This window comes from Microcebus murinus, chromosome 2 (genome assembly GCF_040939455.1).
Source record: "Microcebus murinus isolate Inina chromosome 2, M.murinus_Inina_mat1.0, whole genome shotgun sequence".
Taxonomy (NCBI): domain Eukaryota; kingdom Metazoa; phylum Chordata; class Mammalia; order Primates; family Cheirogaleidae; genus Microcebus; species Microcebus murinus.
Genome location: NC_134105.1, coordinates 81,507,935 through 81,526,887, shown reverse-complemented (window position 1 = coordinate 81,526,887; position 18,953 = coordinate 81,507,935). Strand labels below are relative to the sequence as shown.

The 18,953-nt window shown below is 32.9% G+C and overlaps 1 protein-coding gene across 2 annotated transcripts in view; it reads right to left on the bottom strand.

Annotated features, from left to right (window-relative positions):
• The window catches only part of SLC30A7 (solute carrier family 30 member 7), a 72,991-nt gene that overhangs the window by 50,243 nt on the left and 3,795 nt on the right, over positions 1–18,953 (bottom strand). Inside the window, exons 3-6 of one of the 2 annotated variants that reach the window (XM_012748413.2) lie at positions 11,506–11,619; positions 7,351–7,438; positions 6,554–6,680; positions 2,003–2,146 (exon numbers count right to left, since the gene is read on the bottom strand). In XM_012748413.2, coding sequence (XP_012603867.1) covers positions 2,003–2,146; positions 6,554–6,680; positions 7,351–7,438; positions 11,506–11,619 — 473 coding nt within the window. The remainder of the gene's footprint in view (positions 1–2,002; positions 2,147–6,553; positions 6,681–7,350; positions 7,439–11,505; positions 11,620–18,953) is intronic. The other variant, XM_075999897.1, reaches the window with a different exon arrangement.

Sequence of the window (18,953 nt, the reverse complement as noted above, 5' to 3'; positions counted from 1 at the left end):
AAACACATGTACTGCTTGAAATTATAGGAGGTCCAAGAAATGAAGGCAGGACAGAATCCAGGATAACTTGACTATAGCAAACAGTAGTTTTCAATAGCTTCTAGCTAGATGTAGCAAGCTTTGCATACAGAAGAAATAAAAATAACTTTCTAAAAATTGTGCCTTTATGATAAAAAGATTTAAAAAATATTATCATTTCTATACTTAAATACTTTCAAGATTAATCAGCTTTAACGTTAAAACAGAAAATATAGGTAAACAAGGCAAAATATTAGCAATATTTGTTTAAAGGGATCATCAGGAAACTGACAAGCTTTCTGATCATGACTAACAAGGTACCTGCCTATAGTCATTTGTTTCTTGGCCCACAGCACCAAAAAGATCTACATACCCTTTTCACTACCGCTTGGATACAGCATTTTAATAATACTCTGCTATAACATAACAAAGAAATATGAAAGCATAAACATAAGGCTGCACAATACTTTCTGTCCAGATATGGCACTGCTGTGTCAGAAGGAAGATGTAGCTACCCTGAAAATCCCATTGATAGTCTAAAGTGTGAGGGATACATAGTTTTTTAAAATTATTTTATGATGCATGTGAGCAAAAACATGGGAAAAGTAAGGTTCTAAAGCATACCAGTGTAAATTATTACAAAAATACAGCAAATTTTAGAGACTGACACAGGCAACAAGCAAAAATAGACAAATGGGATTACATCAAATTAAAAAGCTACTTGCACGGCAAAGGAAACAACAATATGAAATGGCACCCTACAGAATGGCAGAAAATATCTGCAAACTGCGTGTCTGATAAAGGGTTAATATCCAAAATAGATACAGAATTTCCACAGCAGCAAAACAAATAACCTGATTAACCTGACTACATGATACCAATTATCATGGTATCTAAAATAGTAAAATTCATAGAAAAAGAAGAGTAGGAACAGTGACTGCCAGGAGCTGAAGGGAGGTGGAAATAGAGACATATTAGTCAAAGGGTATAAAAGTTTCAGTTATGCTAGATAAATAAGTCCTAGGGATCTATACAGCATAGTATCTATAGTTAATACTATATCATATACTGAAGAATTTGCCCAGAGGGTATACTTTATGTTAAGTGCTCTTATCACAAAAATAAATAAGAATAAGATTAAACAAAGAGGGCAGGAGGAAACTTTTGGTGGTAATGGATATATTTATGGCATGAATTGTGGTGACAGTTTCATGGGTGTATACTTATTTCTAAACTCATCAAATTGTATACATTCAATATGCACAGCTTTTTATATGTCAATCATATCGCAATAAAGTAGTTAAAAAAATTTCAAAGATTGAAAAATTAGGGTCTTGGAATGTTCACTTTCTAAGGACCCTTTCATATTTTCAAATCTAAAGCTTTAGCGCTCTGTGTGGCAAATACAGATAATATTTAAGCATACTCTTTATTTAAAGAGTAATTGAATTGTGTTACCTATGCAGCTTCTATTAATCTATACTTGATAAACTATTTTAAATGTAATTTACAATAAAAGATTAAGTTGGTAAATACCTAATGCTATAAAAGTTAGCACACAGAGATTTCTAAAGAAACACAGAGGTAAACATCAGCAATAAATATAAAAAATTACAATAAAAATGTGAAAAGTCAAAAACCCTTATCATATTTTTATATGCCTACATAGTACAAAAGCCTTCATCAACTTAAATAATTATGATTTTGATTTGCTAAATTCCAATTGTTCCTTATTCACTGACACTCATTTAAAATAGTGGCATTTTATTATTATATACTCACTGGAAAAAAGCTACATCCACTGACTTATACTGAGTTAATTTCATGATATACTAAAAATAAAGGGGCCCTAGGAAACAGATTCATTAGAAAAGAAGTTGATCGCAGTATCCTTTTAATAAACTATTTTAACTAGGAAAAGTAACCTACACAATTTCTGTTTATTTGGAGGCCGTCAATTTGAAAGTCTTTAGACTGTACTCACCATGAGAATGAAAGTGTCCATGTCCATGAGCATGATCATGGCTATGTGCAGCACCATGTTTCACTTCGTGACTATGGCAATGATCTACATGGCCATGTGTCTGATCTAGAGCACCGTTAAAAAGGGAATGACTGTGTCCATGGCCTAGAAAACAAAGTGTTAGAACAGAAGGTATGTAAAAATATATAAATGGTAGCAATAATACTGATACTGGTGAAAAGATTCAGCTCTAAACTCTGATTCAATTTAATAAGCATTTACTTGTAAAAAAGTGTTCTAGATTCATTAAAACAATCTAAGTTTTTGTTACAGAGTACAGGAAGAAAATGAAAGCCTAGAGGGAAGTGATAGACCTTACTAGAAATGAGAGTAAGTACTGATGGGAAGTACAAAGAAATATTTGAAGAGGTTAATGTTATTTGTTCCTTCAAGAAATATTTACTTGTTAATTATACTATGTTATATGTACCATTCTAGACACTGTAGATAAAGCAGTATAAAACACAGACAAAATTCTTGGCCAAACTTTTGCAAAGGACTACTATACACACTAAAAAAAGATTAAACAAGATTTATGTACATGATTGCATCGAAGGTGAGAAAGGGAAAATGTTGCATTTGATAAAACAATCATTAAAATTATACTAAAGCAGGTAGAAAAAGCCAAACACAAAAGAATGCATAATCCTCTCTTCATAGCATACCTAAAAATGACTAAACCATCAAAAAACATGTTATATAAGCTATTCCAAAGCACAAAAAAAGACTGGATGTTATCCAATTCAAAAATATCACTTAAGTTTGCAAAAATTCTAAATACCAGTAAATCAAATCCAGCCCTACATTATATGAAAAAATTATGATTATGGGGAGATCACCTTCCAGAATGATGGAGATAAAAATACAGGAAATGCAACTAAAAATCAACCATTTCAGAACTGACAACTAATCAAAGCCGGAGAATGAACTGAAAATTATCTACCCAAGAGAAACTACTGAACTTCTTTAAGACTTACACATGGGGCTATTTCCACTTCAGCTCCCTCCCCAGCCAATGGACAAAGTAGCCAAAAGCCAGCAGGATTGCAGACAATGGAGAGGTCTCTTTTAGTGTTTTGTTAAAAGCATCATCTTCTCAGCAGTTAATATTTTATCCAAACTTGAGTTCCCTGGGAAAATCTCTATTCTCAGGGATGTGGACATTAGAGATCAGCTCAGCCTGGTGGAGTGAGGATAAGCACAATGGCCAAAACAATGGCAAATTCCTAGTAGTATCTCAGCTGCAGAAGGCTGTGATTTCAGATGGGGCAAACAAGAGCCTGGCTGAGAACTAAAAGGAAATCCTGGGACTGTAAAGAACTTTGAACTGCCAGTATATTCCTGGGGATCTAAAAGGTTTCATGCACTCTGTTTACATGACCAAGGAAGAACTGAGAAAAGATAAATCACATGTTACTCATTTTTCACTGCCCTTTATGCCTGCATATGAAAGCTAAGGCTGTCTTATAAACTGCTAGTTTTCTCACAAAGATCCCTCTGACAATAAGTGGAAGATTGAAAGGCAAGACATTAAATCTTCTGACTAATCATTGGCTGACCACTTAATTATACCAGCCAAGGTGTGACTCCTAGGAAGACAGGTTAAAAATGAAAACAAGAATTTAGAAGAGTTAGCAGAGAACTCCATGGCCACACCCTACAAGAAACACACAATCTACTGAATTGGTCCAGGAAAGACTCAAAAGAAGAACAATACAACAACAAAAACACCAGGAACAATAAACTTTGGAGGGGGGATATTATCTGATCCCAGAGTCATTATAATATGTAATCTAAACTGTTCAGTTTTCATCAAAAAATTTTATAAGACATACAAAAAAACAGCAAAGTATGCCAAATACAAAGAAACAAGCACCTAACAGAAAATGTCTCTGAGGAGACCAGATTTTGAATTTAGTAGAGAAAGACTTCAAATCAGCCATAAAAAGTATGTTCAAACAACTATAGGAAATCATATCCAAGCAATGAAAATATTCCAACAATGAGTCACCAATAGAGAGTATCAGTTAAGAGATAGATATTATTTTTTAAAACCAAACAGAAATTCTGGAGTTAAAAGCATAACTGAAATAAAACATTCAGTAAAGATCTGAGCTACAATAATAGCAAACTTGAAGATAGGTCAACAGAGATTATCTACTCTGAGGAGCAGAAAGAAAAGAAAATGAAGAAAAATGAACAGAGCCTCAGAGACCTGTGGAAACATCAAATGTATCAAATTAAGCATAACAGGAGTCTTAGAAAGAGAAGAGAAAGAGGCAGAAAAAATATGTGAAGAAATAATCACTGGAAACTACCCAAATTTGATGGAAAATATTAATCTACACACTCAAGAAACTCATCAAACTCCAAGTAGAATAAACTCAAGCAAAACCATACCTAGAGACATCATAATCAAGTTGATGAAAGTTGAACACAAAGAGAAAATCTTAAAAGTTGTGCAGCCACAGAAAAATAACTTATGAGCAAGGGAACTTATGAGCAAGATTAACAGCTAACTTCTCAACAGAAACCACAGAGGCCAAAAGACAGTGGGATGATATCAAAATCCTGGGAAAAAAGACTAAATCAAGAATTCTATGTCCAACTAAACTATTCTTTAAAATAAAGGAGAAATTGAGATATTTCCAGATTAACAAAAATATGTTCTTCAAAAAAGAGTCTTTCTGGTCAAAATGAAAGGACACTAAACAGTAACTCAAATCCACACACACACAAAATGAACACTGGTCAAGATAACTACATAGGTACTATGAAAGACAGGATATACATACTTTTAATTGTAACTCTTCTGTTTTAAAAGACAATTGCATAAATCAATAATTATAAAGCTATATATGTTGGTAGGCTTGAATAAACATGTAATTTGATATTATTAATACCAATACAAAAGAGGAAGAAGGGAACAGCAGTACATTGGGCAAAGTTTTTGTATATTATTGATTTAAATTACTATTAATATAAACTAGATTGTTTTAAGACCCTACTTATAATCCCCAGGGCAAACTTTAAGAAAATAAAGGACAGATTAATAAATAGTGATTGGAAAATTGCTTATTCATATACTTAGGAAAAAAAACAAGTTAGGCCCTAATTCATCCCACTGCAAAAATAAATTATATAAAGATGAAAGAACAACATGGGTGGGAAAAAATTATCAAACCAAAATTTTAAAAGCATTAAAATATAAGAGATTATGTTGGAATAGGAAATTGTTTAAACAAAGGAAAAAATATACCAGAAAAAGTATAAGACAAAAAGACAGAAAAACCAGAATATACACACTAAAAACCCCATATAAAAGTGTAAAGACAAGCCACAGACTAGGAAAAGATATTTGCAAAACATAAAACAAAGGATTAGAGTATAAAATGTGTTTAAAATGATTATAAATAACACAAAAGCAGGAAAAAATATGAACAGGTAATTCTACAAGAGAAAAAACCTGAATGGCCTAAAAATATACCAGAAAGATGTTCAACTTCACGACCAAATACCAAATAAAATGAGATACCATTTTTATCAATTATTAGCAAAAATGTTTTACACCCACAATATTAAGTGTTGATGTAAGTGGGAAGAAATTAGTACTTGCATTGATTCCCGGGATAAATGAGAATGATAGTCATTCTGTAGAGTAATTTGCAAAAGCCTATGGAAACTAAAAATGTATATATCTATATACCTGCAATTCTACTTATACTCTAGTACAGTGCCATTCAAAGAACTTTCTGTGAAGATGGAAATGTTCTATACCTGTACTGTCTAATACAATAGCCCCATGTGGCTACTGAGCATTTGAAATGTCACTAATGTGACTGAGGAACTGAATGTTTACTTTTATTTAATTCTAATCAACAAAAATTTAATTTAAATTGTCATATGTGACTAATACATACCATATAGGACAGCTCTGGAAAAACATTTGCACGTGTTCACAAGGATAGGCTTTATATGAATTAGTGAAAAAAAATGGAAACAACTTGAGATCTATCCATAGAACGTTGGTAAAATAAACCAAAGTTACCCACACCTTGGAGTTTTATGTGGCTGTTAACAAGGCAAAGTAGACGAATGTATACCAAATGAAAGGTCTCAAAGACATATTACATAATGTATATAATTATATAGTAAATTTCATACACATACAGATAAAATTTTCTAATAACTAGATTTGTTTTGTAGTTTTCTAATTTTACTTACTTGTTTTATATAAATGGTATCATACTGAAGGCATGAGCTACAGAGGTCTGAAGGGATCCATACCAAACTGATAATATGAACAGCCCTGAGAAGGTACTGAGATGGAGGGGCACAGAGAAGTGGGAAGGATGCTTCAGGAAGACATTAATAAGAGTCTACTGACATACTACTTTTGTTACTAAAAATCAATACATAGTTTAAGTTTAAAAAGTAACAATTTTCTAAATTAAATAATTATGACAGAAACCTGGTAGAAAATGAAGAAACAAAGGATTCTAACCATCATACCAGAGCCATGAGAATGTCCATGACCTCCATGCTTGAAAACAAATATTCCTATTAGGTTTACCACAAACCCAAGAATTGAAACAAGTAGTAGTCTCTCATGGTGCACATCTGGTGGGGCTAAAGCTCTCTAGAAAACACATAATACAAACAAATAGCATTGATTTAATTTCTGATTAGTTATCTGGCAAAAACATAAGGCAATATTAAATGTTTTGTTATTTTCAGAATTAAAAGCAGTCAAAAAGTATCTGCCAAAACAGTTTATAGAAATAAAACCAGTGCTTACAAACCACAGAAAAAGTAACCATTACTACTTTTAAATAAATATAGACATTTAAAAGTGTGACTATTTGGTCCAAAACCTGTTCCTCTTTGGTATCTTAAAATACTGCTTTTTATTTTAAGTTCATTAACCTTTAAATTTTCTTTCTTTTCTTAAAAAAAATTTCAAACATTAAAGATTCATTGGAAAAACTCTCAGGTTCTATTTTCTTGTTAAGAACACATCCCAACTGACCTCACTATCCAGATTGTACCTTTACTTTTCATAGTGTTAACACTTCATCCATAGCTTATCAAGTACCCTCTTTCAATTCTAAGAAGTTTCACATATACTTAATTTTGTCAACTATTTTGTAAACTCCTCTTATACACACATAATATCTTATCAAATCCAAGACGGCCCTAAATAAATACTTAATGATAGTTGAAAACAGGTCTATTATATGTATCTTTAATTAAAAAACATTTTCATTACAAAAATGTAATGTACTTAGTCTAAACATTATTTACTATACCTCAACTCCTTCTGAGAAAATAAAAAAAGCAGTGAAGATCAAAAATAAGCCATTGACAAAGCCGGCCAGAACTTCTGCTCTAACATACCTAAGGAGGAGCAAAATAAACAACTGAATTATTAAGTTATTTCTTAAAAATTAAATCATAAATTTATATATGTTCCGAGATTCTAAACCATATTATATGGTTATAAGTAGCCAGCAAGGTCCTAGTATAGTACATTTTATTTTACAAATATTGTAGAAATGAAATAAATTTAATTATCATGAATTATTTTTAATAGGAGAATGCCACAAAACACACAGATTTCTAGAAGCCAATCAAAAGACCTTCTTAGAGTAAGTAGGTTTAGAAAGACCTTTTATAGAAATTTAAATCTCAAGTTGCCACTGGAAAAGGAAGAATAGGACCAGACAAGTGGACAAAGACGGATCCAAAGATAAAAAGCAGAACAGGTCTGGTGAAAGGGGTTTTTAGAACTTATTAATTCCTCCTTTCTAAGAACTCCTTATGCTTTCTGCTTTGTTCCTTTCAGTTTTCAAATTTGGAAAAGTGGAGCTTTGATCTGAAGGCAAATAAAATTATTTCTCAATTATCGCAGAAACAACTTGAGATTTATACGTCTAACACTTATTCTAAGATTAATAAATTTAGGATACACTTTCAATTACCTATTTTTAGAATCAATTCTAGCTTCACATATTCTAATTAAACTATTTTTAAAATACCTGTCTTTTGCTCCATGGACTTCTGAAGCTTTCTGCTTCCTACCTGTGTGAAGCATTGGGGAAAGATTTTATTTTTTCATAAGGTATACTTGGCTTAGTTAAAGTCATCAGAAACAACTTTAACTTAGCATTTTTACATGTTGAAACATTATTCAAAGGGTGCTGACAGCTATTAATCCCTCTGATCCTTCAACATAATGGGAGTATGAAAACTACTGCTTTTCCTAGCTTTCTATTGTTAACTTCTAAATAATACAATTTTTACTGTAAAACTGGTTTTAAAGTAAGGAAAACTCCTTAAAATGTACTCTATCCAGTTATGTTGGAGTTTGTCCTGTCGAGTACATTCCAACATAGCATGTATTTCTATACTCAAAAATAATGCCTATTTCTAACTTTCTACTTTCTAACACATACAAACAAATTACTATTTGTCACAGAGTATTTTATTATGCTGTGACAAATAATAGAGCTTTTCTAATGAAAAGCCCATTAAATTCAAATAATTGCAGCCAGCTTCCTATAACCTACACTTAGGAGTTTATCTCATTAATCAGCAAGGTTGCTGTCTGAAAAATAAAAAGCATTTCCTTTTAAACTACCCTTCCAATCCCATAGCTAATGCTTGACTGAAAGCCTTTTGTGCTTGAGTTCCACTAGATTTCAAGATCAAAGGCAAGAAAGTTTTTCAGGCACCTTTGTGTTTCTAATTCCTAGCTTAGTAGGTATGCTCCACAAAATTCTGATAAATTGTTGGACTCAAGAGATTTAATTGGCTTTAATATATTTGCTAAGCTTGGATGCAGGTTTAAAATGAAAACTTGTGAAAACTAAACACACTTGCCTTTACAAATGACTATGTTTACTTGAACAAATGGTGTGCATCTTGGAATTATTAAACAGAACATTTAATTCATCAATGTACTGCTGCCTAATTAAGGATAGTGTTTTGATTCTTTGGCCAGGACACACACACACACAATTCAAGATTCAAATATATGTACCTATATATATATATATAAACATGTATGTGTGTATTTATCTACCCATTGGATGTATATTATTTTTATGCTGGCTTTGCTGTTTCAAAAATAAGAGTGTGCTAAGACACAAAGGTAACTTTTACATACAGAAACAGTGAAAAGTCTTTGCTTGCTCTCAGATACCCCTACTGTTTCTTTTACTGCAGAGTCAGCCTGCTATTATAATCATCTTGAATTGGGGGTTTATAGGGATTCATCCCTAGACTTAACATGAATTAATCAGTGTCACTTTGATGTACTAACACCAGTAGTTTACAACTGCTGCTACTTACTACTATAGCAATTATTCATAGTTTCAACTATTACACCAACTTTTATTCTTTAATCTTTCCCAAAAGAAACAAGAAAACACATGAGGAGAAGACAGATTAAGAAATAAAAAAGTGGCAAGAATATTAGTCTCTTATATCCACTAGCTGAATATTAAAATCTCCCATGGTACTGAAGGTATTCATAGGTATTCCTAAAAACCATCTTATAGCAACAGACGATGCATTCTAAATGGGAAACAATAGATATCTAATCATTAAAAACTGATTATTTTTAATAGGCACCCACTGTTTATACAGAAAGATTGTTGAATAAGATATTCTAATTATAAATTCTGATATATAATACACATGAATTACTAATTTTCCAACAAAATTTATAACTTCAGATATAATCTTTAATGATTTAAAATACAATCTTTCAACAGTTATTGTTCAAGATTATTTGAATATCACCAATACAGTGCCACATTTTCTGGAGTTTTACTGGAGTTTTCAAGCTGTTTGAATTTATAGATACATAGAATTTATTGTTCTATACTAGAAAAATAGTATAATTAGTATTTTGTCCCATTTCTTAATTTTATAAATAATCATATCATTTTGGTTAGAACTAAAATCAGCAAGTTCTGCCACATAACCTCACATCTCTCCTTTAGCACCTGTCCCATTACATAGGGCTATTATTGTATTTTTACAAAAGTGTCTCCCCATCAGGCCACAAGTTCCTCCAAGGTAGGAGTCATGTCTTATTAATCTTTATATCATTAGAACTAGCGAAGTATTCAACTCATAGAGGGCCCTGAATAAAGATCTGAAGAGAATAAGAGTATGTGAAAGAAAAACTATGTGCTTGCTAAAGAACAGAAGTAAAGGTGGAAAGAGGAAGCAGTGAAGGAACAACAGTAAAAGAGACGCAAGGGACATTAAGAGACAGTGCTTACAAGAAAGTGCATGTAAACAGGAGAGGGAAAGAATGAGAGCAACTGCAAAACAAAAGGACAGTGCAGGGAAGGAGAATCAGTGAAGGAAGACTTAGGGAGAGGAAAAAGAAATAGAGCTGAAGGGGTTAAGATAAGGGAAGGAGAGTTAGACTAAAGACTTAAACAGTAGAGGAAAAGAGCAGGGGAAAAGAAAGAATAAGAGGAGAAAGGTGTGGGGGTACTTAGGAGAGGATGAGAGAGAGTGAGTATGAGGATGAAAACAAGACAGAGAAAATAGGAAAGACAGATGTAGAAGGAAGAGAATGTGAAAGAGTATTCACAGGGAAAAGGGGAGAAAGATGGAGGGAAATAATCAACAACAAAGCAAAAGAGGGAATAGGAAGGAAAAAAGAGGAGGGAAGAGAGACAAAGAGGATATTAGTCCTGAGATCTACTTACACATAAATATAATTACACTGCAAAATATTCCATGAGCTCAAAAAAGGAAACACCCAGTGTAATGAAATCATAGAAACTCCACTTCTTTTCCCAATCAGAAATGGCAAAAGGCAAATTCTGCCTCTAAGATGATCCAATACAGTCCCTTTACATAAAGATACCCTCCAAATATTTGATTAATTGTCTAAATTAGCAAAAGCATGAGAAGTATTTTATATAAAAGCAGAGCCAAAGAGGATAAGTTATATAAAACCATATCAGGAAATGATTTTAAATAAATTAACAGCAAAGTATCCTTTCTAAAATAAAAAGAAGAAAAGAAAGAAACATGACCATTTTTATAAACTGGAATTTTTTATTCTTCAAAAAAAAAAAAAACTAGGTTAAGAGTTGAGAAATTCACCTATATGATAACAATCTCACCTAATTTTGAGGGGTAAAATCAAGATGTCCTAACCACTAAGAAAAGAACTTAGAAGCAAATAAAAATACATATTGTAGATTCCACTTATATACTGTTCGAAAACAAGCAAAACTAATCCATGAAGTTATGACAATGGTTACCCTGAGGGTGGTGGGTAGGAACTTCATGGAACCTGAAGAGGCATGAGGAGTGTTTAAAGGTTCATGTTACACAAGCATGTTCAATTTATAAAAAGTCATTGAGCTTAAGATTAGCATATTTTTCTGTGTATGTTGTACTTCAATAAAAAGGTTTTTAGAAAGTCTTACCCATAAGAGAAAGCATCATTATCTCTCCATTTTGAAATAACAGAAGCTGCCAATCCAGCCAAAATGGCAGTGCTATCGAAAAACATGTGAAAAGAGTCGGAAATCAAACCTAAACTGGAAAAGAACAAACACATTGGCATATTGTAATAAAAACCAAATAGTAGGCATCCTTCTCTAAAAATCTAAGATTCAGCCTCTGTTCACCAGAAATTAACCTTCTAAAAAGACAACATTTAAATACAATATGTAGAAAGATTCCAAGAATAATTTTTAAACATCTAAAAAGGAAACCCTCACACCCCCTGCACAAAGAAAAGCCCAACTGCTGCTGACAGGGGTAGAAACAAAGCTATCTTCTGTTGGTCAAAAGGTAGGAATCCGCCTACCCTTTGGTCATTTGTAAAGTCAGCTGCCACTGAAAGAAAGGTAGGAAAAAAACAGCCATCTGGAACTGGGGGCAAGGCTGAAAACTACTTGGGCCCAGGATCTTACAAGAATACAAAGCAAAGGTCTGATATTGTTGGGTATCCTGCTTCTCCCTTTTGAAACCAGGCTGCAGATAGTGGGGGCAGGTAAAGAGAGGGAAGGTGCAGGACATTCATACTCCCTCTGTACCATCCCACCCCTACCAACCCCTGAATAAAGTGTAGGCAACAGCAATCTACCAGTGAGAGCACAAAGAGAGATATGCAGGACTTACTGAAAGCCAAGAATGGAGCAGGAACCCTGAAAAAGCCCTCCGGCACTCCAAATTCCACACCTAATCACAAAGTAGTAGGAACCACTAGAAAAATTTGAAGTTTGTAGTTTGTTGCATTTAACTACCAACAATAAAACACAGTTCAACGTTTTCTGTGTGTTTTTTTGAGACAGGGTCTCACTCTGCTGCCTAGGCTGGAGTGCTATGGCTCAATCATAGCTCACTGCAGTCTTGAACTCCTGGGCTCAAGCAATTCTCCTACCTCAGCCTCCCAAATAACTAGGACTACAGGTGCGTTCCACCACATCCAGGCAATTTTTAAAATTTTTTTGTAGAGATAGGGTCTCACTATTCCTCAGGCTGGTCCCAAACTCCTGGTCTCAACAATCCTGCAGCCTCAGTCTCCCAAAGTGCTAGGATTACAGGCATGAGCCAGTGTGCCTAGACCCAGTTCAACTACTGAACACATCAAATTTAAAATCTCCCACACTAATGGCCAGACAGAAAAATAGGTGTGCCCATTTCTGGACATATACACCATTAGTTCAGTCTCTATTATGCTTTGAAATACAACATCCACTACTTGATATTTACAAGACACATAACAAGATCGAGAAGGAAAAAAAAAAAAAAAGACTCACCATCAAGAGCTAAGACAGTCAACAGAATCAGAACCAGAAATAACTCAGATGTTGGAACAATCAGATAGGGACTTTAAAACAAATATAATTAATATGTTAAAGGATGTGGTACGCAGTAAAAAAAAAAATCATGAGCAAATAGGGAATTTCCAAAGAATTAGACACTATAAAAGAATATAAAGGAAATAATTTTTAAAAATTATAATATTAAAGATAAAGACTAACAATCATGAGCTTCTGAGCAGACTAGACAATCAGGTCAAAAGAAATTATACAAAGTGAAACACAAAAAGAAAAAGGAGTGGAAACAAAGAACAAAGCAACTAAAACCTGTCAGAGGACATCAAATCAACTAAATTACAAGTATTTGGAATCTCAGGAGTGGAGAAGAAAGAATGGGGTAGAAAAAGTATTTAAAGAGAAAACGTTTGAGAATTTTCCAAAATTCATGAAAGAAAACTAATCACAGATTAAAGGAGCTTAATGAATCCCACACAGGGAGAAAACTCTACACATTATCAAAAACTGTTTGACACCAAAAAGAAAAGAGAAAATTCTTGGAAAAATCAAAGGAAAAATAAAAAAAAGAAAAATAAGATTAAAAAAACAAAGATAAGATTTATAGAATATTTTTTCATCTGAACCATCCAAGCCAGAGCAATGGAGCAATATCTTATTGAAAGAAAAAAAATACTGTAAACCTCCAATTGTAAATCGAGCAAAATTTATTTCAAATGTGAAGGCAAAATAAAGACTTTTTCAGACAAAGCTGAGGGAATCCATTGCCAGACCTGCATTAAACAAAATAATAAAGAAGTTCTTCAAATAGGAATAATACCACAGTAAAACTTATATCTGTAAAAAGAAATGAAGAATGCTGTAAATGATAAATGTGGGTAGATATAAAAATTAGTTTTTCTTACCTTTAATATCTTTTAAAGATAATTGAGAATAAAATAACAATAGGAAAAAAATCAACAAAACCAAAAGTTCGTTCTTTGAAAAGATAAATAAAATTGGCAACTGAACAAGAAAAAAGAGAAAAAACTCAAATTACTAAAAATCAGGAATGAAAAAGAGACATTACTATTGACGTTACAGAAATATAGTGGCCCGGCATGGTGGCTCACGGCTGCAATCCTAGCACTCCAGGAGGCTGAGGCAGGAGGATTGCTTGAGCTTAGGAGTTTGAGACCAACCTGAGCAAGAGCAAGACCCCATCTCTACTAAAAATAGAAAAATTAGCCAGGCATTGTGGCACTCGCCTATAGTCCCAGCTATTCAGGAGACTGAGGTAAGAAGATTGGAGGTTGAGGTAGGAGGATCACTTAAGCCCAGGAGTTTGAGATTGCAGTAAGCTGTGATGATGCCACTGCACTCCACCCAGGGCAACAGAGTGAGACTGTCTCAAAAACAAAAAAAAGAAAAAGAAAAAGAAAAAGAAATATGTTGTGATGATTTTACAACTCTGTTGCTGAAAGCCATTGAACTGTACACTTTAAATGGGTAAATTGTATATGTGAATTATATTTCAATGAAGTTTGTTTTGTTTTTTAAAGATAATTGACTGTCTAAAGTGAAAGATAGCAAGCCATGGGATACAGGCCAAATCTAGGCCACTGTCTGTTTTTATAATAAGTTGTACTGGAACACAGTTGTGCTCAATGGTTTATGTATTACCTATAGGTGCTTCTGTGCTACATTAGAGCTCAGTAGCTGTGACAGAGACCTTACGGCCTTTAAAGTCTAAAATATTTACTATTAATATCTGCTGATTACATAAAGTTTGCTAACCTCTGGTATAAAGTAAAAATAGGAACACTGTATTATGGGGTTTATAACACATAAAAGTGAAATGTATGATAATAATAGCACACGGGAGTAGAAGAAGAAAATGAGAGTATTATTGTAAGTTTCTTATAAGATACGTGAAAGGACGTATTATTTGTGATAATTTAAAGATTCATATTATATACACTAAAGTAGCCACTAAAAAAAAGCCACTAAAGGAGGAGCAGGAAAGCCTGCACCAACACAAAGTACATGTTCTGGGGAAGGAGCTAGAAATTTGTTCCCATCCAAAACCGTGCACATATACATGGCAGAATCTGGCTATCATGGGAGGAGAGGTAAAAATGTTGGAAAAACCCAGACCCCTGAGGTCCAGGCTTATAGGGTCTGCCTAAGACTCAGGCCAAGTCAAGTTAACAAATACCCCTCTGCCCTCACCATAAACTTAGCACTGAATAACAAGCAATAGCAATCTGTAACTTAGATAGGGGTTGGGGTAAGAGCTTCTGTGGCACATCCAGCATACAGAGGCAACTGAAAGCACAAGATCTGACCAATGAATGAACAGATAGATGAGGCATGTCTATTTCAAGTCATAAATACTATTAACTCAATATCCACTGCTCTTTACTCACAATGTCCAGTATTTGATAAAAAAATTTCAGGACACAAAAAGAGCAAGGAAAAAAACTCATCATGGAGAAAGCAGCCAATAGAACCAGGCCCAGATATTGGAACTATCATAAACTGTGATTAACATGTTAAAGGATCTATGGAAAAGGTGGACAGAATGCACGAACCAATGAGGAATTTCAGTAGAGAAATGGGAAATATAAATGAAAATGCTAGAAAGAAAAACAATGTGTCAGCAAAGAAGAATTCTTCTAATTGGCTTATCAGCAGACTAGACTAGACTGAGGAAAGAAATCAGCGAACTTGAAGAGAGGTCAATAAAAAAATATTATGAAGGCAATCATGTATCACCAGCTCAGTCTTTAAAAATAAGCTTCTGGGCCAGGCGCAGTGGCTCATGCATATATTCCCAGCACTCTGGGAGGCCCAGGCAGGAGGACTGCTTGAGGTCAGGCGTCAAGACCAGCCTGAGCAAAAGCCAGACCCTGCCTCTACCAAAAATAGAAAAAAATAGCTGGGCGTGGTGGCACACACCTATAGTCCCAGCTACTTGGGAGGCTGAGGCAAGAGGATTGCTTGAGCCCAGAGTTTGAGGTTGCTGTGAGCTAGGCTGACGCCATGGCATTCCAGCCCAGGTGACAGAGTGAATAAATGAAAAAGCTGAATGAGAAAACTGACACCTGAGGACAAGGTAATGGGCATGCATGCTATTCATGCAATTTTCTCAGATTTAGTATTTTAAGATATATCATTGGATAGTTACATCATCAGAAAATTAAACACATGAAACATAACAGGTAGGTAACACTGAAAATAACAACTTAACTTTATTATATTTTGAAGTATGAAAGAGACATTTGAAGAATTTCTCTGTATGATTATAAAACTACTAATAAAGAGATTGTCTATGATTTTGTTTTTTATCTCCTGGGAAAAAATTAATAAGGTAAAATACGGTTAAAATTTGGGTTTAGAAAACCATATTTCTATTCTGATTAAACACTATAGTTGTATTCACTTATGGCATGTTATCACTAAATTTAAAAGTCAACTTCATTAACTACATTAGACTACATATTTAATAAATCTTTTTCCTCCCCATGCATGGTTTTTAAATGTTTTCATTTCTTAATGTGTTATATTGTATATATAACTTTTATTTTAAATAACTATAAATCAGTTTTAGAAAGCTAGATATTTTAAATAAATATAAATGAATAAACACTTACTGATTTATTGATCTACACATAATATTTAATAAATAACACTATGTTATGGGTTGAATTGTGTCTCCTGCCGCCACCCCCAAATTCATATGTTAAAGTCGAACCCCCAGTATCTCAGAATGTGATCTTATTTAGAAAAAGGTTTATTGTAGATATAATTAGTTAAGATTAGGTCATTAAGGTGGGCCCTAAACCAATGTGACTCATGTCCTTATAAAAAATGGAAATTTGGTGAAGACACACATATAGGAGACTACCATGTGAAGATAAGGCAGAGATTGGGTGATGCTTCTACGAGCTAAAAAAATGTCGAAGATTTCCAGCAAACCAACTAAAGCTAGAGGAGAGTCATGGAACCAATTCTTCTTCAGAACCCTCAGCATGAATCAACCCTGCAGATGCCTTGATCTCAGACTTATAGCTTCCAGAATTGTGAGACAATATAGTTCTGTTGTTTAAGCCACCTGGTTTTTATTAGTAATACTTTGCTACATCAGTTACATTAGCCCTAGCAAACTAATACTCACTATTTTTTTCAACAAATTTACTTACATAAATTTCAATAGACACCAAATATTGCTTTAATGGGGGGGGAAGGCAAATCCCTTGTGCATACTACAGCAATTAACCCTTTTAAAGAGGTTTAGATATATTTAATAGCATGGCAATTTTAAAACCCTTTAAAATGAAATTTTATCTAAATTTTAAGTAAATCTGATTTTCATTAAAATATTATTTTATTTTTAGTATTTAATAAAATGTGACTCTACCTGAAAAATTACTCCCTCTTCTGAGATGGAAGAACATCATAATCCCTTAAAGCATTGCAATAGTTTTTTTCTCTTAAACCTAATATCACGATTTAAAAATGCTTAGCTGCAAATATATAGACAAACTCATGTGAATAACAGTTTACTTTTAGTTCTCTGCTCACCTATTATAAGTAAAAATATTGCTCATGACAAGTGTCAATTTTATTGCTCATCTTCAATATTAGCAAATGTTTCTGATTATAAATTATCATTTAAACTATATGGCCCTAATGTCCTTAAAAAAAAAAGGTAACATAGAGACTATCTAAGGTTATATGATTTAAACACCAAAGTAACTTTGGTAAGCCATGATAAAGAAAAACTAGTTGTTAAAATCAACATACTTTAGACTCTTCTTCAAGCACTACTAGTTTCTGTAAAATATACTTTCTTAACTTTTTTAAGTGACTACTTTTTAAAGACATTTTAATATGGAAAACTATGAAAGAAACTTTTGACAAGGATTGTATTTAAGATCTATTGGAAGCAAAAACAAAGAAAGGGAGAAAGAAAATCTATAAATTAAGAAAGACTTAAGAGACATATCAACTAAATACTACATGTGGATCTTGTTTGTATTCTGATCTATAAAATCAAATAAAAAAGAATTTATGAGACAATGAGGTATAACTACTCACTAGATATTAATGAGACATTAATTTTTCTAGGTGATAATGGTTTTAGGTTATGTTAAAAAGGGGAACTCTTATCTTTTAGAGAATCATACTGATATAGTTATGGAGTAAATTATATATGTATCTGTTTTAAAATTTTCCAAGATAAAAAGTTTTTAAAAAGGTCTATTGGTAACTAACCTAACAGTATATTTACATTGCTTGTTAAACATCAATTCAAATTTGAAGATATGGGATCATCCTAATTCACAAAACCCCTTACCAGCTAGTTCCCATGATTTAGAACAAGGGGGAAAAACACTGACTATCAATTTATTATCAAGAAATTAGAAAATTCTTAGAATGCTGATATTAGTAAAGTCAATAAACTAATTAGTTGCAGTGAAATAACCCATAATTCCACTAGATTCCATTATATAATCCCTTACTTTAAAAACTTTTCTGAGCAAAATGAAATGCTTATCTAAATTTTTAAGATAAAAAATAAAACTATAGCAAAGCAAAAGATATCACCATAAGCTTGTAAGTTATGCTGCCTTTTAAAAAGGGAAAAGTTGATTTTAAAAGACTAAGATATGTAAAAATTTTAATTTAGTAGAAAAATATGTGATTAATGAAAGCATTTTTCTTTACCAAGGAATTACTTTGCAATTCCTTGTAGGAATTACTTTGCAATACCTTGCAATATCTGCTGTGACATATTATATAGAAGTAAAACCAAATAAATATCCAGCATTGCCTTAAACATTTCTTGAACAAATAAATATTTACTTTGTTAACACAAAGACATTTACCTTTAGAGTTACCTGAATTTCTTCTATAGTCTGGGAAAAATGGTTGCAAACAGCTTTGGTAAAGAATACTACTAAAATTAAATTTCTTAATAATGAAGTAAAAATAAAACAGAAGAGTATAAAAACAAAGCAAACTGTATTGAAATACTAGTCAAAAAATCATACTATGGTGGGAAAAAACACTTAGATGACAACTGCTATAGGCTCTGTTGCTGA